Source organism: Paroedura picta, chromosome 1 (assembly GCF_049243985.1).
Source record: "Paroedura picta isolate Pp20150507F chromosome 1, Ppicta_v3.0, whole genome shotgun sequence".
Lineage (NCBI taxonomy): Eukaryota > Metazoa > Chordata > Lepidosauria > Squamata > Gekkonidae > Paroedura > Paroedura picta.
This window is the reverse complement of record NC_135369.1, coordinates 78730605-78757738: the sequence shown is the minus strand read 5'-3', so window position 1 is coordinate 78757738 and position 27134 is coordinate 78730605. Positions and strand designations below refer to the sequence as shown.

At 41.0% G+C, this 27134-nt stretch overlaps 1 protein-coding gene across 3 annotated transcripts in view; it reads right to left on the bottom strand.

Moving 5' to 3' along the window:
• Positions 1–27134, bottom strand: part of SMYD3 (SET and MYND domain containing 3) — a 440651-nt gene that overhangs the window by 158864 nt on the left and 254653 nt on the right. The window contains exon 1 of one of the 3 annotated variants that reach the window (XM_077344318.1): positions 3654–3695. The exons of the other annotated variants lie outside the window; for them this stretch is intronic. Within the exon in view, the coding sequence (XP_077200433.1) occupies positions 3654–3680 (27 nt within the window). The 5' untranslated portion in view covers positions 3681–3695. Of the gene's footprint in view, positions 1–3653; positions 3696–27134 lie in introns of those variants that run through there. 3 annotated transcript variants of the gene reach the window in all.

Here is a 27134-nt window from a genome sequence, read left to right as displayed (position 1 = left end):
AAGAATTCCAAACACATACTATGTTTGGAAGCTCCTTGAAAGAATGTTAGCACATACTAGAACATTTTAAGAAAGCCATTTCATTCTGTACCACACATTTACTTCTTGAATGTGGCGGGAAACTCAAACAAAACATTAAGAGCTGATTTTAATCAAGTAATTACTTTAATTATCTTGCTAATGAAAAATGATCTACTCTGCCAGATTCATGGCTAGTTACAATGTTAACTCTCCATTTAGCGTGTTTTATTCCTTGCTAAAATCATATGCCTAGGGGGATCTAGCGAAGATAAACAACTTATAATCTCTTTTTAATGGAACACAGACGTCTTGTTCAGAAGCTAAAATGAAACTTTAAATATTAAGACCTAGGATAAGGACAGACATGTCAACCCAGGGGACAGGTGTGATGATGATGACAGCTCAATATTTTTGTAGGAATAAAAGTACATAATAAATTCCAAAGTCCTCTGACTACAGTTGAAGTGAGCCACATATAGTGTACAAATTACTAGGATCCTGACTGTTAACCTTGAGATTCCACAATACCCTCCTCGTAAACAAGATTTCATAAACAGAATAAACTGTGCTGTAAGAAAGGACATGGGCAATCTTGTGGGAAACATAACCTAAGGCCCAATTCTTTCTTCTACAGGTTCTCAAGGATGATTCCTAATACTGTTTTCACATGTTTAATTTCTCATAAATTGGTCACCATCTGTATAAGCATGCTGGGCTAGAAGCATTCAGAATATACTTCATCAACTTGCAAAAGCCAAGCTGCGTCTTGAGGTTAGGAAAGCAACACAGAACCTCTGAGAGGCAAAGGACCGCCAACTGCAATTGACATGAAGGGTTTTCTTTTTGAGGGGTGAGAGGTGTTTTATTAAGTGGTGAATCAAGTGGCATCTACTAATGGTCTTGAACTGGCTATCCTCCCTGATAATTCTTGTTTAAGATTTTAGACAGAAAAACTTTTGCTGACAGACTTCATGAAATTGGAGAAGCCAAGGTACATGGAAACATAGATACAAAGAAGGTGCTGCTTATTAATGTGCTACCAAAAAAACACAACCCACACCTCTTATCTTGTGAATCGCAGAGAATTTCAAGAAGTCTATCAGAGAGTAGATGATTCTACAATATAAGTGAGCAGAAGAACCTTCAATATCAAGATTTGCCCCCCTTGATATTTGAGGCATTGCACATTATTAGGTTCCTACATTAATGTCTCAATCTGCTCTAAAATGTCTTGAAATTAGCTTTGCCTTCATTCATGTTGTCATCCCTGCAATGCAAAGCAGAAAACAAAAGTTTTACAGTATCATAAATCTGACTGGTGATTATTAGAATTCCCCAATGTTGCTTTATCACATACCATGAAATTTAGATATGTAGTCAATGAATGCATAGAATCATAGAGTTGGAAGGGGCCATATAGGCCATCTAGTCCAACCCCCTGCTCAACGCAGGATCAGCCCAAAGCATTAATTGGTCTCCTTTATTTTTTTTCTAATCCCTGAAAATTACTGTAAATAATATTGAGTTTTGACATCTTTTAAAACTACTGGTAATTATTATCATAAACTTGTGGCTAAAATTTAGAAGCTTAACTCGAAAATTAATATTTTTCAAAACTACTAATCATTGATATTTCTGGCAAATACAAAGAGATTGAAACATCACAGCAAAACAAAAGAGAAAAATGCCAGACAATTGGTTTTATATTGTACAAAGTCAATCTAAAGGTTGTTTACTTGAAAGTACATCCTAGTGATTTCAGGTCTGCATTGACTTTGACATGAATTCATGAAAATTTCTAGCTCAGCATAGTCCATGGTAAGTATACAGACCCGCAAAAATGAAATTAGAGAGCTCATATTTTGTTTTCCATTAAATGCTGTACCAAAGAGGCAACAACTGTTTTGTAAAGTATGTTGCTCCCATGTTGTTATTCATGTCTAATTTTCCAGAGATCTTCCCTACATCAATCTTATTACAAGAACATCTGATGGCATATATAATCATATCTGAATTACCTTTATATCTGTGTGGAATATATATATATTTTAAATCAAAGGGATTAGTAAAACTTTTCATATTTTGAAGCAGGTTACAAGATTTGTAATGTTCTTCTAGCACCTTTAGATGTGATCTCCTTATATACAACAAGAAGCACTGTTGATTATTAATTTTTTTGGGAAAGAGATAAAATTGCTGTCCACCTACATTTTTATTATGACATCGGCTGAATTAACATTAACTAAGAATTATTTTTCAATCAATTATATTTTTGGCAGATTCAGGATATTGTCATGGGATGCTCAATACAGCTTTGGAAATTGCTCATTTTAATATGGGCAAATTTGAGGAGAAATTTGTATATTCAGAAAGGAATCCTATTCAAAGATTTATATCTTTATGATGGAGATGTATTGAGGATATTTTCTTAATATGAAAAGTACTGAGTGGCAAGAATGTTCAGAGCAATAATAACAAAATTGAAATACATTTCAGCAAATATACAAATTTCCAGGATGTCATGATTAACAAAAAGGACAATAGGATATGAATATATATATATATATATATATACACACACACACACACACACACACACGCACGCACGCACAAAAACTTTTAAAGTCTTGATAGTTTTCATCCAGCCCATATAAAAATAATGTACCATATAGTCAATTGAGGGTTAGAACGAATTGTACAAATACTGAAAATTATCAAAGAGAAGCAAGTACCCTAAAACAAATTCTTGCCACTAGGGGTTACCCAGAACACATGTTAAAACCAGTGTATGATAAGGCTACCACTTGTTGAAGGGAATATTTATTAAATAACAAAAACAAGTCACAAAGTGATAGAATTACAGTCAGTTTGACTTAAAATCACATCAGGACATATTTTTTTTAAAGACCATATATGAAAACTGGAATAAGAAAATTTTCATTAATCTATTTGATAAAAAACTTCTATACAGCATGACATTTAAATATGGTTATGTATGCTATTAGATGGTCTTGTAATGATATATGTTGGAAAGATCTCTAGAAAATTAAAGAATCAAATAATTGAACATAGGAGCAACAAACTTCACAGAACAGTTAGTGTTCCTTTGGTACAGCATTTCATTGAAAAATAACATTGACCCACTGATTTCTTTTTTGGGTCTATGTAAATCATGCCATCACAGTGAAAAGGTCCTGTTAAAAAGGAGATAGAGGAGATATTAAGGTTAAAGATTTTGGCCCTTTGTGGATTAAATTGTGATCTGGGATGCCTGACCTTGCTCAGCTAATCTCTGCATTAAAAATGCTTCATCATTCTACACCATTAAAATAATTTAATTGTTGTGGACAGGTCCAGCACTAGATAAATTCTCTGGTCAATATTTGTTTCATGTAATAGTTGCAGAGAACATCTTCAGGCACACTTCAGGTTGTAGAGGCTGCACTGGCGGAGGCTGCGCCGGCACTAGTGATGGCCATGGTGGTAGGAGCCATGGCAGCAGCGGTTTTGCAGGTGGCATACTGAGTAAGAAGGTAGCATACTGAGTATGGCCATGCCAGACCAGGCTGGCCACCCATCTTCCCATCCTTTGTTCACTTGCACTCTTGATGGGTGGCCGAGGTGGTACTGACCTTAGAGCACGTGAGGCTTGCTGACATTCCTCTTCAGCTGATGCTCCGTCCATCCCTGAGGTGCCCCTGTTTCTGTTACATATTTCTGTTACAAATAGTATATAGGTTAGACCTTGCATATGTGATTTTTCTTGAGATATTATCATCTCAAAATCTGTCATATTCTCATCTGTGTCATAGAACCACTCAATTCTGACTTAAGCCTTGCTGTAATTTGGTAACCATTAAATATTTTCCTCTTATTTTTGGAACTGATTGCAAGTTTTTACTTGTCCCATGTTGCTTCAACTGGAGATTTTAGCAATGAAGTATCTGGACTTATTCTATTTTTATATTTAGTCCATATCTTTATTAGATCACTTACCCAAAAGTGTATATCTTTTTCTCTCAGGGTTCTCCCTGTCAGCCAGAGATAACTATATTACTATATCTGTATTTTTACAAATACATATCTATTCAAGAAATTAATTTTAATCCTGTGTTTTTCATTAATACTGTTTTGAATACTTTATAATAACTTTTATCATGAGGTCCTTCTAGTATTGTATTATTTGTATTTAATGTAAAATTATTTTTTTAGAGATCTTTCTGAAAAAGCAAAATGCATAGGGACTTTATATGATAATAAAACAGTTATCACCTGCCATTTCCACCTTTTGTTCTGCTGGCACATTGCTGGGGTTAGCCCAGTTTTCTTCATCATGAGAATTAAATGTTACTACCCTTGCTAGTCCCTTGGACTGCAAGGCGAACAAACCGGTCAGTCTTACATGAGATCAACCCTGACTGCTCTTTAGAAGGCCAGATCCTGAAGATGAAACTCAAATACTTTGGCCACCTCATGAGAAGGAAGGACTCCCTGGAGAAGAGCCTCTCTCTCTCTCTCTCTGTTTTTTTTTTTTAGGGGGGGGGGGAGCTCCTAAGTTACAATTAGTGGAATTAGGCTATCCAGTGGATGTTAACTGAGTTGTACATAGATACTATCTCTGCTTTTGATTTAATGTCTCGCAGTTACCCATTTATAATGGGCATAATCACAATCTCTTTCACGGGGTTTTTGGAAAATACATATCCATTATAATTTATATCATACAGTATAACACCATGGTGGTGAATCTATGGCATACATGCCAGAGATGGCAGTCACTTGGTGGGCACACATGCTGTCGCCCCAGCACAGAGTTCATGGAGTCAGCCTGCATGAGGTCAAGCCTCCTGGTCCCAGAGGTTGGGGAGTACTCTTGCCACATATTCTCTGGCCTGGGAAGCGACTGAATGGTTCAAGTTGCTTAGCTAGGCGGGCGTCTGCAAGTGTTGGTGGGAGCAGGAAGGCTGCACTGAACAGAGCCTGGGGAGAACAGAGCCAGGCCAGACCCCACTGGAGATGTTATACACTGCTGCCCACATGCATGCATGCCCAGCCTCGCCACCTCCCCTCAACAGAGCAAAGGTGAAGAGAGGAGGGAAGGGAAATGTGCAGAAAAAAAGGGGGGGGGGACAAAGTCTAAAAATAAATGGCCCAACAACAAAGGGCTCTGTTATTGTGCTTTTCTTTTAAGACAAAAATGTTAATGCATGAGTTGTCTTTTTCTAAACTAAAATCTCAGTATTCTGGTTAAATTGCCATGTTGGCACTTTGCAATAAATAAGTGGGTTATAGGTTGCAGTTTAGTACTCAGTCTCTAAAAGATTCACCTTCACTGGTATAATAAGTAGCCAAAATTGCTGTTTTATATATAGCTTATATTCTTATATTTAACAATATTTACTATGATGATGAAGTAGGCTGAGCTAGAAATCTTCATGGATCAGAATGTAAAAGTGCTAGAAAACTGTCACTGGATGTGGCATGCAAAAATTCTCTTTAGTACTACTGGACACACCCAGGTGAATTTAGGCATAAATGCAGTGAAATTATCACTGATGAGTACTTAATGGCCAACACAGTTGTTTTGAAGGTCAGCCACTGGTGCCTGTTGCCCTTGCCAATTTTTCTATGCTAACCTTCACATTTTCATCTGTTTTGGCTGTGCTTCTCTCATTAAGATTGCCTCTTGCATTGCTTATGAAATGCACTGTTAAAAGATAAATTGTCAGTGATAAAGAATGAGGCTGTGATTGATTTTTTAATACAAACTCTCCCTGTTTGGGAGTTGGCGAGTATCCTAGAAAAGAGAAGTAATTTTTTCCCTTGTACTCTAACAAAATCTCTATTAGAAGAGCTGCCATCAACAGTTTAGATATTATCCCAGGTTTGGACAGATAATTTACTGCTACTATTTAAGGAACCAAAATGGGGTATCCTTTCTGAGCAGACTGTGAAGGAGCAGAGTAGAAATCTTCAAAAAAATAATACTAATTGAACATGTATAGCTGTATGAAGCAATGACAGTAAATATTGACATCGATTTATAAAGCTAAGGTTCTATCCTGAGTGTGCATCCTCGTGTGTAAACCAAAAGAAAGTGATATTTGGTGGGGTTGATATAGGTGTACTAAGGGGGATGCAATCCAACTCTGAAATGCCAGTTCAGTTCCCCTGGAAAAATGCCAACATCAGTTTCCCTGGAAAAATGGGCTAAAATTGCTCCCATTAAAATTGCCCCCATCCTTACAAAATCTCCAAGATTTGTTTGGGTGGATTGGTTTATGTGTGAAAATAAAATAGTAATGGTTATTTCAATTTTGTTTCCAGGTTTAGTTGGGAGTATGCTAATTAGCTCTCATTGAGGGAGGTATAATTAATTGATTGGTAGCTTAATTTGTCAGTGTAATTTGATTGGAAAGATCGCATATTAGATTCAATTGGGGGGGGGAAGTGTTAGGGGAAAGAAGAATCATTGTGGCATTTGGTTTTGTCCTGGGGTTTGGCTTGTCAGTTTCCCACCAATTTAGTTAGGCTCAGTCAGGATCACTGATTGTGTAGGCCCTTCCTGCGTATTTCCCTTCCCCTCAATCTGTCCAGCATGGGCTTTTTCTGTGAAATTAGAGAAAATAACCCCCCCTTCTTTGGAGCCCGTCTTCTTCTGGTCCTTCAGTTCTGCCTCCCCACTTTTGCTTCCCTCCCCACTCAGTGCAGAGCCTTGATGGACTAACCTACCTATGTGCACTCTTCACCTGAAGCAAAATATACTAATCTCTAGCTCAGAAAGACTTGACCACTAATGCGAATGATAGCTTGTTTTAGGACATATTCTTATATTATTTCTTGATATATTACAGTTATAATGCAAAATAATTCTCACTCCACCCCATCATCAATTTGTGATAAACTGTACATAGGAAGGAGCTCTCACATGGTATGATCTGGTATGCAGGAGGAGCTTCCAATACTGCACTAGTTTCTTCTGCTGAGTAGGAAAGTTTCACTAAGAACATAATAGGCTTCGAGAAGCATATTTGAGAAAGAGGAGCAGAGATTTAAACATTAAAATCCAAGCAGAATATTTAGATTAATATTACATCATACCCTTTTGTTTACATCTTCATTTACTGTATTGTCAAAAGAAACATTTAATAATATTAATAGTTATCATTTTGATACTCCCATGGCCAAATGTTCATAATCATACCATTCAACTTACAACATGAGTTTGTAATAATACTGCTCTGTAAAGACAGATTTAATTTGTGGATAACTACCTCCAAAGAACTAAGGTTCAAAGGCAATCTTGTCTTATAAATAAGCAAAGCAATATAAAGTGTTCTAGAACAGTGGTCTTCTTTCATGGACAGTAAAATGACAGTCCTATCATGAAACCAACTGGAGAGAAAGGGGACAAATATGCAATTGATTTTGAAAAATTAAACTGAGGAAAAGAATGATAGTTAAATGGTCTGAAACATACTTCTGAACAGCACAAACAGGAATAAGGCTAACTTCATGTATTAAGTGTCTGTTGTATATAATGCACATTTGAACCGTATCTGCTGGCGTATAAGACGACTGGGCGTATAAGATGACCCCCCAACATTTCCACTCAAAATATAGAGTTTGTTATATACCTGGCCCCAGCCCTGGATCTCCCTGTGAGTGGCACCAATGTGTAAGTGCGCATGTGCAAGCTCTGCATAGACAAGGGGCAGGCCGGAGTGTGGCTGCTTCCTGCCGAGCAGAACGGGCCAGTTACACCAAAAAGGCTGGCACCCCTGTCTCACTGCTGATGTTCGCCGCAACCATGCCGATGACCCGCCGCGGCAGCGCTGGATACCACGCGATACTGGATGGTATGTAGAATGAGGTGGGCGGGCATTGGGAGGCCACTATGGGCACCGGGCAGGCATTGGGAGGCCACTATGGGCAGCTTTGTCTATCCCAACTGAAGTACACCGGGCGTATAGGACGACCCCCCACTTGGAGGCATGTTTTTCAGGGGGGGAAAGTAGTCTTATACGCCAGCAAATACAGTACATCCTCTCAACTACAAATAAATCATAAACAAAATAAAGTGGTTTATGCCTTCTAGTGCTTACTTGCCATCTTCTGCAACCCACTGAGTGATACAAAATCACTACAGCTCTGTGAAAAGAACACTCGATAGCATTAATTAGAACAAACTGGATATGAAGAAGCAGATTAAAAGACATGCAGAATTTCTGCATGAATTATATAAAATTATATTATTATTATTATTATTATTTATTTGATTTGTATGACCGCCGCTCTCGGAAACCGGCTCGCGGCGGTTCACAATATTTTAATACAAATACAATATATTAACCATTAAAAATTCCCCATTAAAACCCCATTAAAACCCCATTAAAACAATGACTAAGTCACAATGATGGCGATTAAAAAAAAAAAAAAAAAAAAAAACTATTCCCATACAGGCCCGCTGGATGAGCAGAAAGGAACGGAGGATAATTGGGCATAGGATGGAACACTCTGGGGAACCAGGTCAGTCTAGTACTGGCCTCCCCCCTCCGGGGAGAGGGGTCCGATCTTAGCCCCGGGCCATCACCCGGCCTTAGACAAACGCCTGGCGGAAGAGCTCCGTTTTGCAGGCTCTGCGGAACTCAGAGAGCTCCGACAGGGCCCGCAGCTCTTCAGGGAGCTCATTCCACCAGGTAGGGGCCAGGACCGAAAAGGCCCTGGCCCTTGTCGAGGCCAGGCGTGCCTCCCGGGGTCCTGGGATCATCAGCAGATTCTTACCCGCAGAGCGAAGTGCCCTGCGGGGGGCATAAGGAGATAGGCGGTCCCTCAAGTATGCAGGACCCAAGCCGCGTATAGTCTTAAAGGTTAATACCAAAACCTTGAACCTGATCCGGAAACAAACTGGCAACCAATGCAGCTGCTTCAGCAGAGGCTGAACATGGGACCTCCAAGATGATTTAGTGAGGACCCGTGCAGCTGCATTCTGTACCAGCTGTAACTTCCGGGTTAGAGACAAGGGTAGGCCCGCGTAGAGCGAGTTACAGAAGTCTAATCTAGAAGTAACCGTTGCATGGATCACAGTGGCCAGGTGTTCCGGGGGCAGGTAGGGCGCTAGTAGCCGAGCTTGGCGTAGATGGAGAAACGCCGTCCGGGCTACCTTAGTGACCTGGGCCTCCATGGAAAGTGAGGCATCCAGAATCACTCCCAAATTCCTGGCTTGGGGCACAGATGACAATTGTACCCCGTCCAGGCAGGGAAGACGCGCTTCCTGTTCCTGCTCCCTTCGGCCTAGCCAAAGGACCTCCGTCTTGGAGGGGTTGAGTCTCAGGCGGCTCTTCCTGATCCATCCAGCCACTGCTTCCAAACAACTGGCGAATTTTTCTGGGGGGAGATCTGGCCGGCCATCCATCAAGAGATAGAGCTGGGTATCATCAGCGTACTGATGACACCCAAGCCCATAACTCCGTACCAGCTGAGCCAGGGGACGCATATAGATGTTAAATAACTAAATATAGATGTTAAATATGCTAAAGAAACAAGATAATCTTGCTATAAATTTGTCTATTATTTCCTTCTCCCACATTTGTTCCATTTGGTGATGGCAGAATACTCTGTCAGTATGAAACCTGAGGGCTTTCTGGCTTATTAAACTATTAAGTTCTCTTCTCTGCCTGAAATCTGGCATGCAAGATCCCTTGACTGCAGGATACATTTGTGATGGTCCATGTGGGAACAAATGACATGTCCCTGAATACCATCGCTCCTATTAAAAAAGACTATCAAGATCTGGGGAGGAAGCTCAAGCAAATGGGGGCACAAGTGGTATGCTCTTCAATCTTGCCTGTCAAGGGAAGAGGAATGCGTCGGGAGAGGAAGATAATGGAGGTGAATCACTGGCTGTGTAGTTGGTGCCGGCAGGAGAGATTTGGTTTCTGGGACCATGGGATAGGCTTTCTTGAGGAAGGCCTACTAGCACCTGATGGACTGCACTTATCGAAACTGGGGAAGAATGTGTTTGGCAGGAACCTGGGGAGATTCATCAGGAGAGCTTTAAACTAAAGCCACTAGGGGAAGGAGACGATCAACATAGGGAGTGTATGGAAGGAAAACGATCGGAGGCAGCCTAACCGGCAAGGCCAGCTCATAGGGAACCAAAAGTAAAAGGATTCAGATGTCTTTATACTAACGCCCGAAGCATGGGCTATAAAAAGGAAGAGCTGGAACTTCTCATGCTGATGGAAAGATATGATCTAGTAGGCATCACAGAAACTTGGTGGAATGATTCTCATGACTGGAATGTAATGGTGGATGGATATGAACTGTTGAGAAAAAACAGAATAGATCGAAGAGGTGGAGGAGTGGCACTGTATGTGAGGAAAGGGCTTACCTGTCAGGAAATTCTAGTGAAGGAGAGCATATCTACAATGGAAAGCATCTGGGTGAAAATAAGCAAGGGGAAAACAAACAGTGTGGTGGTTGGTGTCTGCTACCGACCGCCTGACCAACGAGAGGATGTGGATGCTGCACTTTGTGAGCAGCTTGAGAAAATATCCAAGCGGCAGGACATTGTCATCATGGGTGACTTCAATTTCCCAGATGTGTGCTGGGAAACAAACTCTGCAAAGCGTCCTCAGTCATGCAAGTTTATGACCTGCCTGGCTGACAATTTCATTTATCAAATGGTAGATGAACCCACAAGAGGTTCAGCCATACTGGACTTAATACTGACCAACAGGCAAGAGTTGGTGGATGAGGTGAAGGAGGTGGGGACCCTAGGGGGAAGTGACCATGTCCTCATAGAATTCCTTTTGAGATGGGGAGCCAAGGAAGCTTGTAGCCGGACGCGGATGTTGGATTTTCGTAGGGCAAACTTTAATAAACTCAGAGACATGATGAGTGTCATACCATGGACGAGAACGCTGGAAGGGAAGGGAGCATGTGAAGGGTGGGCGCTACTCAAACAGGAGCTATTGCATGCTCAATCAATGACTATCCCAGAAAGACGAAAACACTGCAGGAGCTATAAGAAGCCTATTTGGATGAACAGAGAACTTCAAGAGGAACTAAGAAAGAAAAGGAAAATGTTCAGGAAATGGAGGGAAGGACAGAGCTCTAAAGAAGAGTACCTACAGGTTACTAGGCACTGTAGATCAATCATCAGAAAGGCCAAAGCTGAGAGTGAGCTAAGATTGGCCAGGGAAGCCCATTGTAACAAGAAAAGATTTTTCAGTTATGTGAGGAGCAAACGTAAAGTAAAGGAGGCAATAGGCCCACTGTTGGGTGCGGATGGACAAACTCTAACGGAAGATGCAGAGAAAGCAGAAAGGCTTAGTGCGTATTTTACATCTGTTTCTTCCCACAGGTCAAAGTGTTTAGGCACATCTAGCGATGGCCATAACCAAAGGATAGTGTCTGGGTGGCAGGTTAACATGGATAGAGAGGTTGTCGAGAGGCATTTAGCTGCACTGGATGAGTTCAAATCCCCTGGTCCGGATGAAATGCACCCGAGAGTACTCAAAGAACTTTCCAGAGAACTTGCACAGCCCTTGTCCATCATCTTCGGAACCTCTTTAAGGACTGGAGAAGTCCCGGAGGACTGGAAGAGAGCAAAATGTTATCTTCAAAAAAGGGAGGAAGGATGACCCAGGAAACTACAGACCAGTGAGTCTGACCTCTGTTGTGGGGAAGATAATGGAGCAGATATTAAAGGGAGCGATCTGCAAACATCTGGAGGACAATTTGGTGATCCAAGGAAGTCAGCATGGATTTGTCTCCAACAGGTCCTGCCAGACCAACCTAGTTTCCTTTTTTGACCAAGTAACAGGTTTGCTGGATTGGGGAAATTCGGTTGATGTCATTTACTTGGATTTTAGTAAAGCTTTTGACAAGGTTCCCCATGATGTTCTGATGGATAAATTGAAGGACTGCAATCTGGATTTTCAGATAGTCAGGTGGATAGGGAATTGGTTAGAGAACCGTACTCAAAGAGTTGTTGTCAATGGTGTTTCATCAGACTGAAGAGTAGCGGGGTACCTCAGGGCTCGGTGCTTGGCCCGGTACTTTTTAACATATTTATTAATTATCTAGATGAGGGGGTGGAGGGACTACTCATCAAGTTTGCAGATGACACCAAGTTGGGAGGACTGGCAAATACTCCGGAAGATAGAGACAGAGTTCAACGAGATCTGAACACAATGGAAAAATGGGCAAATGAGAACAAGATGCAATTTAATAAAGATAAGTGTAAAGTTCTGCATCTGGGTCAGAAAAATGAAAAGCATGCCTACTGGATGGGGGATACACTTCTAGGTAACACTGTGTGTGAACGAGACCTTGGGGTACTTGTGGATTGTAAACTAAACATGAGCAGGCAGTGTGATGCAGCGGTAAAAAAGGCAAATGCCATTTTGGACTGTATCAACAGAGGCATCACATCAAAATCACAAGATGTCATAGTCCCATTGTATACGGCACTGGTCAGACCACACTTGGAGTACTGTGTGCAGTTCTGGAGGCCTCACTTCAAGAAGGACGTAGATAAAATTGAAAGGGTACAGAGGAGAGCGACCAGGATGATCTGGGGCCAAGGGACCAAGCCCTATGAAGATAGGTTGAGGGACTTGGGAATGTTCAGCCTGGAGAAAAGGTGGTTGAGAGGGGACATGATAGCCCTCTTTAAGTATCTGAAAGGTTGTCACTTGGAGGAGGGCAAGATGCTGTTTCTGTTGGCTGCAGAGGAGAGGACACGCAGTAATGGGTTTAAACTTCAAGTACAACGATATAGGCTTGATATCAGGAAAAAAAATTTCACAGTCAGAGTAGTTCAGCAGTGGAATAGGCTGCCTAAGGAGGTGGTGAGCTCCCCCTCACTGGCAGTCTTCAAGCAAAGGTTGGATACACACTTTTCTTGGATGCTTTAGGATGCTTAGGGCTAATCCTGCGTTGAGCAGGGGGTTGGACTAGATGGCCTGTATGGCCCCTTCCAACTCTATGATTCTATGATTCTATGATACCAACCCAAGTGCTGAAAAACCAAAATCCGTACGTGCAAACAAATAAAGACCAGAATACTGAATCCAAAACAGGAGTAATAATTAAAATAAACAAAATAATTAAAAACAGAACCAACTTTAAAAAATAGTGTACATCTCTAATACAAATTCCACAAATGTTCAAGCTCCTGTATAATTCAGCACTGATTTGCAAGATATCTACTCTACAGAAGTCTGTTTCAATCAATAGTGCATGGGCTGTCTCCCCTCATCTTATTTGCCAACTTGTTTGCAAACATGAGGTTCCCTTTCTTCGTAGGTCATACTGTGTTTATTGTTTGCTTTCTGGCATGAAAGATGAGACATAATTCCTTCATTAAACAGTGCAGCCACCATATTTTTAATTCCTTTCTTCCTTCAATTTTAAGGCTCAGAATTAAGATTGCTGGGTTACATGAGAAGGAAAAGTATAATCTCCTAACTTTGGATGTATATTTTCCAAATTCAAAGCAAAAACACTTGGTTGCCAAGGCTGGGACTGTTTCTGCACTGGGGTTTTGGCTTGGATTTACATTTGCATAGAGTCAAGATTTTTTATCTATTTCTGCACCAAAATTCCCCTTTTTGGGCGCAGACCCAATTTGCCCCCTCACTTGCCCCGCAACAAGGGAATCCTCCAAAATCCGTTTTTTACTTCTTGAACTGGGGACTGACTGTGTTTTTTAAAAAATTATTTCAGACTTGGAGGGTGGGCATTCAAAGGCAACAAAATGGCATTGGCAGATGAATGGCTGTTTTTGTCATGTGACAAAGATGGACAAGTACAAAAAAAAGGCTTCCACTTCCTGTCCCTCGGGCAACAATGCAGAAAAAAAATCTGGGGACTCAATTCAGGGGCAAAAGAAGGAATAATGGTATGCTCACAATGACCGTTTATGCACTGGAGCCAGGCTGCAGGCTGGAGTTTTAGTTGTGGCAGGTTGCCCCACCTCTTCCTGCACCCACATGGGGGAGCATTTGACCCAGTGCACCTCATTCACCCCTGATTTGTGCTCCTGCATGGGAGCTGGGGCAGTAAAGTTCCCAGTGCATAAATGGTCCATGAGCGAGTCCTCTGTGAAAAAACAGTCTGGGAGAAAAAGTAGATGTGAGCAAGTAATCCAATAATAGAGTTCAATAGGTCTTGTGAACGCTGGATTAAAAATGATAGATTTGGGGCAATTGTTTATTTAACAAAAAATTTCCACAGATCAAGGCAGCAGTCACAAGATGAGTATAGTCCATGCTTCTTGTGGGAGTGTGTGAAGCCCTTGTACTGACACAACTTATTATGAAGCTCATGAATACCAGAACAGAAGCTCCCTTCAAACTTTATATTGTCAAAATAAAAACAGCAAGCCTTGATTTGCTACAGCCAAGGGTTTCACCATCATTATATCAAGTTAAACATAAGAAGAGCTAAAGCTTTTCCACTTTTCCATTGTGATACTGTGTGTGTTTTAATGAGAAAGAAGAAGAGAAGCTTCAAAGCTTCTATCCAATTGTTCATTTTTTATTTGACAAAGGACAGATTTAAAATTGCACCTGATGGACGGTTTTTACACTACTGTTCATCAGCTGGGACAAAGCAAGCCAAATAGTGCTGAATACCCTCTTCTTTTCATTCCATCAAAGGATTAAGTTTGAAGATTAGTTGGAGCACACATGTTTATGTTGTGAATACCTGAAGAATCAGAAAAATCTAGTGCTTTTAATCTTTTCTTTATTCTGAATATTTTTCTCCAAGCTGAGAGAGGAAACAAGAAGTAATAGTCTGCTGTTGTAAAGGGAAGGGGAAAACCAGAGGATGACAATTTTCTCCAGAAACATACAATGCATCTGTTTCATGTAGAAAACTGTTCCCTGAAATTTGGTGGAATTACTGAAGAACTGCATTCCTATGATTTTTATAAAATTAGCATGAAAATTAGCTTAGGGAGAAACTGTTCTGCTCACACTGGATACCATCTACACAGTATATGGACACAGTATATGGTCAGTCAAGTCCAACTGTAAGCCCTTACAGCCAGAATCCCCAGTGCAAACTAGGCTACCCTAAACCAGCTACATTCACACCTAAGGCAATTAAACAGAATGAAAGGAAGATAGGAAACAAAAGTTGGAATACATGGCTTTGACATAATTTGACCAATGCGCAGACAGAAAAAAAGGCTAGAGAGGTGTTGGGTGGATGTGCCATAATATTGTAATTCCCTATTCCTAGATATTTCTTAAGACTTTTGATATGCTTAGTCATTTATTTACATTATTTTACATTATCCGCCTTTTTCACATGGAGACAAAGCAGATTACATTAAATGGGTCAGTCTGATAGCAGCCAGACCCCCTCCTCTCATTGAGGGACAATTTATAGTTAGGAAACCATAAACATCCTTCGATATCATGTCAAATATTAAATATGCTGCCTGGCCAAAAATGACAGATATAGATGTCAATCTGTTTCACTACATATTTCTGGTAAGGCCTTGGAGGAGGAGTGTGTCTCATGGCTTAAGTGCCACTCAGCGCTTAACACCCACTCAGGGTGGCTGTCCCACCCCTGAGTGCCTCCTCCTCCAATCGGCTTGTCCGTCTGTCCAGCAGACAGCCAATTAACTTCCATCCCCCATCCCTGACCACCCTTTCCTCCTTCCACTTCCCTCTGAGGCTTGGAGGCTGCAGATCCCTGCTGCATGAGAGCTGCACCTGCTGGTTAGTTCCCTTCCCAGGGGCCTCCAGCCTGCAGCTTTCCCAGGTCCTTGGGGGAAGGGGAGACCATCCGCAGAATTCTTACACACACACACACCCAGTCTGCAGTTATAATCTGACTAGGGTTTTGGCCCCTTGTCAGATTATAATTGCAGATGCACTGTTTAGCCCAAAAGAAAATAAAATGATTGCCAGCCAGAATCAAGCTTCTGGACACAGGACATATAGTTTAGAATGTGTGGGAAAGAGTGGCTGATCCACTGGGGACCTCCTTCACCCCAGGGAGATGCATAATTTAAGACAATAGTCTTCCCAGGAACATGTGACTAATCTTATCCAATACCAATCTCAGTTCCTCGGCAAACAGTTGCCAAAATTTAGCAATACTTAGCACCTTTCTAAAGCCTAATTACCTTCCTGTCCGGTACTCAAAGGATCATCAAGACTATTAACACCAGTATGTTTCTCCCAAATCTGCATTCAACTCTGAAACATTCATCTAATCCTTCTTTTGGAGGCAAATATGTCAGCATATCCTAGAAGAACTCAGGAGAACTTCTGCCTCTGGTGCAGAAATGATCACAGTTTAACATCTGACTAGTTCATTTTGAGTTCCTCTAAGAGGACAATCCATGTAAACATTGGTGGAGATCCCAGTTCCCTACTCTTGTGATGTCTCCTTTAAGCTAATTTCCCCAAACTACTTACTAATTGGGTAACAAGTACAATCTATAAAATGGGGCATTCAATAACCAGTGCATTAAGATATTAGAAGTCTGGAACCTCCCAGAAAGAACTGAAGCTTAGCTTAAGTATTAACATGACCACTTAAGCGGTACTATAAACTATACACAGCAGCATAGATCAAAACCCAAACATTTAGCCAAGTAAGTTTGTGAACCATTTCATACAGTGCAACCTTATTAACTGCACCAAAAAGCCCTCTGAGTGAGTCTTCAGTGCGGAAACGGTCTTTGTGTGTCTTTCAAATGCTCATACATGACATATAGGAGGGAGACACTGATGTTTGATTCAATTACTTTCTTCTTACATGTGAACAAACCTTAAATATCCACGGAATATTTCCATAAAGAAAAACGTATGAACCCAGTTTCTGCAGTGAAAAAGGAAGGGCATGCCACCTGTAGTTTTCATTTCATCTGGAGAATTTATCTCAGGCAGGTACATGGCTCAGGACTGCTCTGCAGGGAAAAAACTTCTGAGATAACTGGTCCTAAAAGCCTACATTCAGTAAACCATAAAAAACCATTAAAAACACAACAAACACAATGAAAAAGATTGTTCCTATTAGAATTTTTTTTTAGTTTTCTGAAGTTAGAGCTGGAGAAGCATGCTGTATAGAACTACTTAACTCAGATAAACTGAAATCATATTTCTTACAGAGAAGGGATATTATGATATTCTGTTCCTCAAAGTAAACAAGTTTCTAGGAATCAGAAAATAAGTTGACTAATTACGCAGAGAGAAAAACCAGTGCATTCTTATGAAATTCAAATCATGACAGATTGCTAATGACAGACTCCTTAAGGTTACATGAAATTCTCTGATTTACAGAGGAAGGCAATCTCGAGGACACTTTCTTGAAGCATTTGTTCACAATCCATAATACATGTGCTTGCTCATTTATAGTTGCTACACAATCATTACTATATCAAGAATGGAAACCTACCAACCCAAACACTAAATTAATGGTTGCTAAAATATGTGGGCATTATAACACAATCAAGGATGCATAGTTCCATGTGGACCTATCTCCACATGGATATGCATACAAAGATATCAAGGAGATATTTCCCCATGCTGTGCTGACATGGCATGGCATTTTCTGCCTTTACTGGTCTGTTTCACCTCCTGACACAGTCTCTTTTCTTGCTTCTCTTCAGGACAGGCTCCTACATCCTGTTTGTTTTAGAGGTTTATCTTCTGTAGGTAGGGAGCCATACTAGGGAAAGATCTTGTGCTGTTACTGCTGTTCCATCATACTGCATTTCCATTCTGTATTTTTCATCCCTGCTCTACCATAAGCATAGATTTTTTTTTCCTGCTAGTAATAGTTTTAATCTTGTTGAATAGTCTTTCCCTCCTCATTTTTCTGTTGATCTAAATCTGCACCCTTGTATACATAGGGTTTTTTTTCTTATTTCTTAGTTATTTATTTGTTTATTCATCCAATTTATGCTCTTATGACTAAATCCTTGAGCATTAACAGTCAAGAATAAAACGATTACATAATACAAATATAATTAGTAATACAGGTATAGCCATAATAAAATAACCGGTCTTGGGCATGAACAAAAACAATACTAAATGACAATATACATTGCTGAATTTGTATACAATGTATACTATACATAGGCCATACAATACCACATGTTTAGTGTTCAAAGTACAGGCAAATGGCTGAGGCCAGGCCACAGATAAACTGTACACCCCGACCCTGGATACTTCATGCATCCCAGATATACTGGAATGGAGCACTGGTATAGAGTTTTTACTATTATTTATTACTATCATTTTATTGTCTGATTTTAACACTATTGTAGAAATATATGTTGTCCACTGCCCCAAGACTGGATGCAGGGAGGGGTGGTTAATAAATTTAACAACATAAGGTGACCAGATTTTAACATTGGTAAAGCAGGACACCATTGACCGGGGGGGGGGGGTTCTTGATTAAAAATTTAGTCTATATGGATCAACAAAAATTTTCATAGAACGCAAAAATAGTATTGTAATATTTTTTTTTTAATTTCAATATAAGTACAATTTGCCAGGTGCCCCGAGATGTCCCTCCAAAAGTGAGACAATCTGGTCACCTTACAACAACAGCAACAGCAACAACAACATGTTTAGTCTGTGCAGGCAGGGGGATGCCTCTGCACATTTATACTGATATGGGTAACAGGTCAGCTCTTAAAATCAATAGATTTAAAACTGACCTAAATGTGGTATGTGTTTTGATTTATTCTTTATTTCTATCATCAGGTTTCAGCACAGGCTTCAAGATAAATATGTTTTGTAATCTATTTAACAATGGACAAATTATTGATCTGCACAGGTGCTATTATTGAACTATTTATTAAAATGTTTATTAGAAATGGCAAGCTGCAACTACTCTCCATTATTTTTGTAGCTTGTTTACCTGCTTCATAGGGGACCAGAAGCAACAGTTATGATTTTATTATTAGGGATCCATTTGATCAATATGGTTACTTGTTTTTTTTAAAGAATAACAAAAAATCTTATGAAAATTATTTTGTTATCATATGCATCTATTTAATGTATGAATCTACTCATGTACAGGTTCTTATGAAGAAAGTTGCTCCATGTTTTTCTTTTTAAAAGGTACAGTTTACATTCTATTGAAATTTCAAAAACAGCCTTAGTATTCATAAATATGAAGATTTATTAGATCAGTGATCAACTACCCAAGAGACAATTGCTAGGGGCAGACGGACTCCAACCCCACATAGCTTAAATGACAGAACAGCCAGTCAATGCAGAGAGAGAGAGAGAGAGAGAGAGAGAGAGAGAGAGAGAGAGAGAGAGACAGATTCTGTTCCCCACCTTTGGCATCTATAGTCAAATCATAAAGGCAAATGAAGTAACCATTTGCTAAAAGATTTTTTTTCTCACTAAAGGTCCTCTATACAAGACAAAGCATGCTTGTGTCCTATAATACCACAGGAGGGCATGAAGTCAAACAAAAACTGGAAGCTTGAGGTGAGTCAACATGACAAGTCCCCCCTTCCCTCTGGATTGAAAACATTCTGGTAACATTTCCTGAGAAGCTGGAATTTTCAAAAATATGCTCTGACATTCCAACAGCTTGGCCAATTAGTCTCCAGTGTCACTATATAATCACTATCACATTGAGGTACGGATTAAAGTACAGGCTATCATATTAAAAATGTACATTATTTTATAACAAGAAAAACTGAGTCAACAGGAATAATAGATGATGAGCTTTTTAAAACATCTATTGCTGACCTATTTCAGATATAAAGGTAAAGGTATCTATATATATAATCCATAGGTTATATATATCTTCATTAGGCTTTCTAATGTAATGGAAAAGAAAGGAACAACACAATTTGTGAAGCAATCATACAATGAAATGACAGGATTACAAAACCGCACATATATTTTCTAGGTTATCTCAAAAACTAGGCCTACAGTAGTATATTCTCTTAACTCTGGAACATATATAGGTTATGAAATACTCTGTTAACGTAGTACTAGTGCTAGTACCAAAATTAATATAAGCTATAAGAATAAATAAAAATAAAAATAATATATTTATCTTTGTGCAAGATACCTAATGCTATCATTAGGATGAGACATTCAGAGCAACCAGAATTTTACCGGAACCCAAACAAATCAGACACCTATTTGGAATAATAACCAGAAACCATTTTGCAGAGTAACAGATGGTGTCAGAGTATGATAAAATACCCTAACGTTACACAGTCAGACCACATTTTAGCAATATCTGCAAACCTTCCTATTTGACAATAGTTTGTCTTCTCTGCTCTCTCCCACATAAATATCACATATGTATATAAAAAAGTTTCCCTTAAAAAAAATCTAGATATTCCTAAAATAAACTGAAAAATTGCCATGAGAGCAGGGAGAAGAAGAGATGGGGGATAACATATATATTAGTATGTATCTCGAAATGATATCACAACTATATCTTCCATGACAAATGCTTAACTAATATAACAGTTCTTAGTAATGGTAGGAAACCTCGCAAAAAGTCTGCCCAAAAAGATACTGGTGTTTTTATTTTTGCATGTGGAACTGGTTTTCCACAGAAAAGCCACCACAGTACTTTTGATTATGCATGGTATTCCCCCCTCATAGCAGCTACTGTGTCGTTTCAGTGCAGTATTTAAAACTAGCTTTAAAATTACTTCTTTTAGAATGGTCATGAAAACGCCTGTTTTTGAATGCATAAACGCTAGTGTGTTTTTTATCTCCTCCCCTGCACCACCGTACACCAATGGGTGGACAGACTCTAGTCCCTTATCCACCAGTGGGAGATTTAGGAGCCTCTTGTTCAGTGCAGACACTCCCACATCTGCTACGGCAACATTACACCAGCAGAAATTAATTTATTCATTCCATCAGTGGCATTTGCAAGCATTTCAATCTACTGTCTACGCGGAACAGCACACCTCTGAAGGGGGTGGGGGGAAGTTTGTAGTGTTTTTAAAAGGCTATGTGCCCCCACAGAAATTTCTTGAGGTCTCCATGTCCATGAACTAAAATTCCCATAAGGCCCTGCCATTAGCACGTGCCAGAGTGGTAGTCATGTGACATTGCAGCTGACCATGGACTGCCAATGAGCATCTAGCACAATGGAGGAATGGCCCCCCACTATTTGCCATCATAAGCATCATTCAAGTGCATAATCCTTGCTGAAAAATATGATCTTTTAAAGAAATTGAAAAGTGTCAGTGACCTTTATGTGCATAACCTACCGTACTCTTGCAAGTCAGTTGAAGTCAGTGAGTTTAGAAATGTATACTTCTGTTTAGAAATATATAGCGTCAGTTTAAATACATCAGTTTTGACTTAACTTAATGAGCACTGGGTTGTCAGTACTGGTTTGAAAACATATTGGGAGCATTACAAATTACCCAGGATATAATAACAAAGCTTCTGGAAAACACTACTTTATCTCCTAGAGAGGGAACTCATAAAAACAACATTTGTTGAAGTATAGCGTCACCCCAAGGGTCACACATGACCCAGTGCTTGCACAGGGGATACTTTTACCTTTTTATACATCTAAATAAATGGAGCCATGCGATATACAGTACAGGCAGCAGATTCTATTCATTTATATATCTGATACTTTTTAAAAGGCATTAAGAATTACTCCTGTTTGAGTTACGCAAACCCACATTCACTTACATTTGATTTTTATAAAAGAAATCTGAGAAGGTATTCTGCATTTTGATGTAACTGAATTCAAGAGAGCTGTGAGGAATGTTAAATTATTGCTCTCCTTGTATTATATATTGGCTCTCAGTTTTCTTCAATTAGATTTGTTGCTCAGCAAGAAGGCAGATAAGAAAAACTCTATGAAAAAGACTAAGGATAGTTTCAAGGTAGTCAGAGAAACCAATATCTGAGTCCAAATTGCAAGGGATGTATCTCAATATCACATTATTATCGCACTCCAAGAAAAAATCCAATCCAAAAAATTACCATTGAATGCAAAATTGCATAGAATTTTACTGGAAAATTTCATGAACTGGGAGAGACAAAACTCTAGCTTTCTTTTCAATGATTTAGGACAGTACTAATTTGATCCACAGGTATCCCTTTACATTTCTTTCCCAACCACATGGGTTTCTCCGTTCACTCCAATAGATAGGTTAGCTGTGTACATACATGGAGATTTATTAGTGGACCTGCATTTTTGTGAGGTAGGTGAGGCTGAGAGAGCCCTGATATTACCACTCAGTCAGAACAGCTTTATCAGTGCTGTGGCAAGACCAAAGTCACCCAGCCGGCTACATGTGGGGGAGCAGGGAATCAAACCCAGCTCGCCAGATTAAAAGACTGCACTCTAACCACCACACCAAACTGCTTTAGTTATTACTAATATCAATAAACATCCAATAATTCATAAACCTATCAGTTTCTTCTTTCAAAGTTAATAATTAATAGCAAAATTTGCTTGAAGAACTGAAAACCTTTTCAATCTGAAAGTTCTCCAGTTCAATTAAATACTCAAATATCAAACAATGATTGGCAAAGAACTTACAGAGGGATTCTCAATGACTGCCTATATGCCAGCTTTCCCCAACTTTTATAACATTGAGAAACCCATGAAATATTGTTCAGGCTTTGAGAAACCTCCGAAGTGGGATCTCCAGGTCCCAGCGGGAGGTTAGCATTCCTGTTACTGATAAGGGTGACAGCCTCCAGCTGGGACCTGGAGAACCCCCAGAATGAAAGCTCCTCTCCAGACAGCAGAGATCAGTTCCCCTGGAGGAAAAAACTACTTGGGATGGGGACAGAGGGCTGCTGCACTCCCCAATATACACAGACATGAAGGGGGGGGGGGAGAGAACACAGAAGACCAAAGCATTCCTTCCTTCTCAAATTACAAAGCTTATAAACCACACAATCACCTCTCCATGTATGAAATACTTGAGTGTCTCCCTCCTTGGATTTTTCTGAGAAGTCATTCGCCTGAAGGTTCAAATTTAAAGGAAAAGAATCCCATAATTCTTTAATACAGTTCCTCGTGTTGTGATGACCCCAACCGTAAAATTATGCAAGTGTTCTTTCACAGAAATTAAACCAAAACTGACCAATGGCGTGAAGATCCATTGTTCATGATTGTATATAAATTGTCCCCCCCAGGGTTTCTCAGTTCAGCTCTGCCTCTTGTCCCACCATGCCGATCTCGCTCTTTTCTGCTGCTGCAGACCGACGAACGTTCTATCTTGATCTACCCTGCAAAGTGCCCTCCTGGCGAAGCTGATTGCCTTGCCGCAACCCCCGTGAAAGGATCATTAGACCCCCAAAGGATTCCTGACCCCCAGGTTGAGAACCACTGATCTAGTCCAACTCTCTGCACAATGCAGGTCACTCACAACCCTATCACTCATGCACTGTAACCTGCCACCCCCTTGTACCCCCATATCAGCATTATTTTCCCTGCTGCAATTGACTATGATGACTACCACCAAAACATTCCTCCCTTCTCAGATTGCAAATTGCAAACCTCATATGACTTAATCGTGAGTAAACATTCCTAGGGGAGAGGCTTTTCCTAGCTGTCCAGGGTCCCAGATGGCTGGCAGAATGCAATTTCTGGGCCTTCTGCAGCCCCCCCCTCTCCAGATGATGCACAGAGGCTGCATCAGGAGAGAGATTGCCCCCCCCCCCATAGACTTCAAGTTGAAAGAAGCCAAGAGGCCAGGGAAAATAACTGGCATCAGGACAGCTCCTCTTCCACCCAGGAAACTTCTGACACTATCAGGAAGTTGGAGGCGGGGAGCAAAACCCTTATTTTTCCTGGCTAAGGCCCATGACTTACTCATGAATAAACAATCTCAGAGTAGAAGCTTTTCCTGGCTGTCTGCCTACAATTTGACCTGATTGGCCCTCATTGGAAGAGTGCAATTCAAACTTATTGTCCCTCATTGGCAAAGTGAAATTTGAACTGCTTGGCTCTTCCTTATGAGTAAACATTCCTAAGGCAGAGGTTTTTCCTGGCTACCCTATGTCCCAGAGCTGTTTCTGGGATTTCCACAGCTCCCCTTCCAGAAGGCATGCAGAGGCTGCACCAGGAGATGGCTCGTTCCCCTCCCCATGGTCCTCCAAATTGAAAAAGGCCAGGATGCCAGGAAGGACATGTTCTGAGAACAGCTTCTCTTCCACCCAGCAAAAATCTGAAACTGGCAAGAAATTGGAGTTGGAGAACTGACTCCTTATTATCTCCCTCCTCATTGGGGCTAAACTACAAGAGCTGAGGGCCCTCCTGATTTGGGCTAAACTATCCTGGCTGAGGGCCATGATTTATTCATGAGTAAACATTCCAAGTGCAAGGGCCATGGCTTACTCATGAGTAAACATTTACAGGGTAGAGGCCTTTCCTGGCTTTCTGTATGCAATTTCACCTGATTGGCCCTCATTGGCAGAGTGCAATTTAAATTGATTGGCCCTCAGTCATGAGCAAATATTCCCAGGGTAGAAGCCTTTACTGGCGTTCTGTATGCAATTTGACCTGTTTGGCTCACATTGGCAGAGTGCAATTTGAACTGATTGGCCCTTATTGGAAGAGTGCAATTTGAATCCATTGGCCTTCACTCATGAGTAAACATTCCCAGGGTTGAGGGTTTTCCTGGCTATCAACATGCAATCTGATCTAATTGGCCCTCATTGGCAGTTTACAATTTGAACCGATTGACCCTCATTGTCAGAATGTTTTCTTTGTATTGGCAGCATACCCAAAGGGTGGGACAATCAGGTAGGGAGTGAGTTGGCTGCATGCAAGTTCAACTTAAAAATGTTTAGTGATAGTGATGATGACTCAGAAATTCTTTCCACAAATTTTGGTGGGATTTACTCCCAAGGAGGTCTTCAGCTAGAAAGTTTGTGATGATATCTCATAATATGTATGTATACAGTGTGTAAATCAATGCAGTTCATCCAGATGTTGCACTCTTAGTATTTTTTTAAATTGCATTTTATAAATTGCTCAGATCCTTTTGGTTACACCAGTGCCTTTGTAATCATAGGTCAGACAAAACAGAAGTGGCTAGGGGAGCAGGCTTATTTCTTATCAAGTAGTTGATAGAACAACTATCTGCTTATTTTCCTTTGTATCACCATAAACTCATGGAATTGAAATTTGCTCTGTCACTTTTTTAAAATGAAGACTGACAATTCAGTGAAGGGGTCAGATGCCATGCAACCAAGTAGATGACCTTTATTCCACAAAGTAACACAAACCTATCTTTAAACCGCCCGTGGCGCCGCGGGCGCCACGGACTAAATAAATGGGTAAGCGGTTCTAAGGCGGGATGTGTCCGTGATGAGGAAGGGTCCGGATTGGACCCTTCCTCAAGACAGACAATCGGAGGGACCAATCGGCAGGCGCAAAGCGCCTGCCGATTGGTCCCTCTGATTCCCAGCCCCAGCAACTGCGAGCTGCGCGCAGTGCGGCTCGCAGTTGCTCCCGGCCTGACGCCTCTCGCCACGTCAGGCCGCCGCCCGAGGGAGCCCCTGGCACGGCTGCCAGTGCACGGCTGCCGGGGGCTCCCTGCCTGGCGGCCAGACGCGGCCGAAAGACCGCCGCCCAGGGCAGCCCCCGCCGCATCAGGACGCCGCTGAATAAAATGCCGCTGAATAAAGCCCGCTGCCCGGGGGAGGCCCCGCTGCCTGATGGAGCCCCCACCCACAGCCCGCCACCACGCTGCGCCCACGACCACGTAAGTGCCTAGCGCCCGCTGTATTAATCATACAGCAGGCTTGATTACTAGTTTTTTTATATTGCAGCATTCAGCCATGATATTTAGAATGGCTATTGCTTCTCTGAAAAGCCCCAGTAGAAATGAAAAACTCTGTAGTTAATAAACAGCCAACAAAATTCCTTCACAACATTAATCTGATTCTTGCTGTTGATTTGTATTCTAGAAGCATAAATGGAGAGCATCCCATTTAAAAACTGAATTAGCAATTATCACACCAAAAACAATACAAAGATACAATTACCGAAACAAATGGCAAAATCTTCATTTGTCCCTTAGGGTTTGCAAATGAAAAAGAAAAATCTGAGTCATGACAATCATGCAAAAGTAATGTTTTGATTCCACACCTTGAGACACTCCAAAATCTACCTCTTGGCCAAATTAATGGCAGAATATAGATTATGGCAAACTGCTAAAATTTTCAGGGAATCTCAGTGTTTAGTTTCATATGTCTGAGACAGGAAATGTCTCCCACCCCAAAGTCAGAATCATTTTATTTGTTGTTTGTCATTTTAATTAATGAGCCTCTTGTGGCGCAGAGTGGTAAGGCAGCAGACATGCAGTCTAAAAGCTCTGCCCATGAGGCTGGGAGTTCAATCCCAGCAGCCGGCTCAAGGTTGACTCAGCTTTCCATCCTTCCGAGGTTGGTAAAATGAGTACCCAGCTTGCTGTGGGGTAAATGGTAATGACTGGGGAAGGCACTGGCAAACCACCCCGTATTGAGTATGCCAAGAAAACGCTGGAGGACGTCACCCCAAGGGTCAGACATGACTTGGTGCTTGCACAGGGGATACCTTTACCTTTTAATTAATCTCTTACATTCCATGCTTGCATTGTGCATTTTTAGCACACCTTTCAGTTTAGCCCAGTTAACAAGTACAACAGCATGATGTGCTGGCTGGAGGCGGATGCAACAGCCCCAGTGGTCCATACATGCTGTGCGCATGCAGCGCATACACAGCATCAAAAGGAGGAGGCTGGACTGCAGTACAATATAAAGGCACCACGTGCATAGGTGCCAGCCTCTTCCCCAAGATGCTGCAGAGCAGCTTCCCTCCCACCCACCCTCTATGTTGATGTGGAAAAATCCTTGTGTCAATGTTTGAGGTGGATGTGGGTTGTGCATGTGAAGGAGCCTGTTGGCAGTTAGTCCGATGGACAATTGGACTCCCTGGGGTCTGGTACCTTCATAAGAGGCGGTATGTAAATGAGTGCAGCTTACGGGGCTGGATGGCCAGGGCCTGGGGGCAGCCAAATGAGGTGGACGCCCATTGGCTTCCCCACATAGGTTGCTTCCCTTAAGGTGGACTTCAGAAGGCAAGGGGATCTGCTCTCCCAGCTGGGA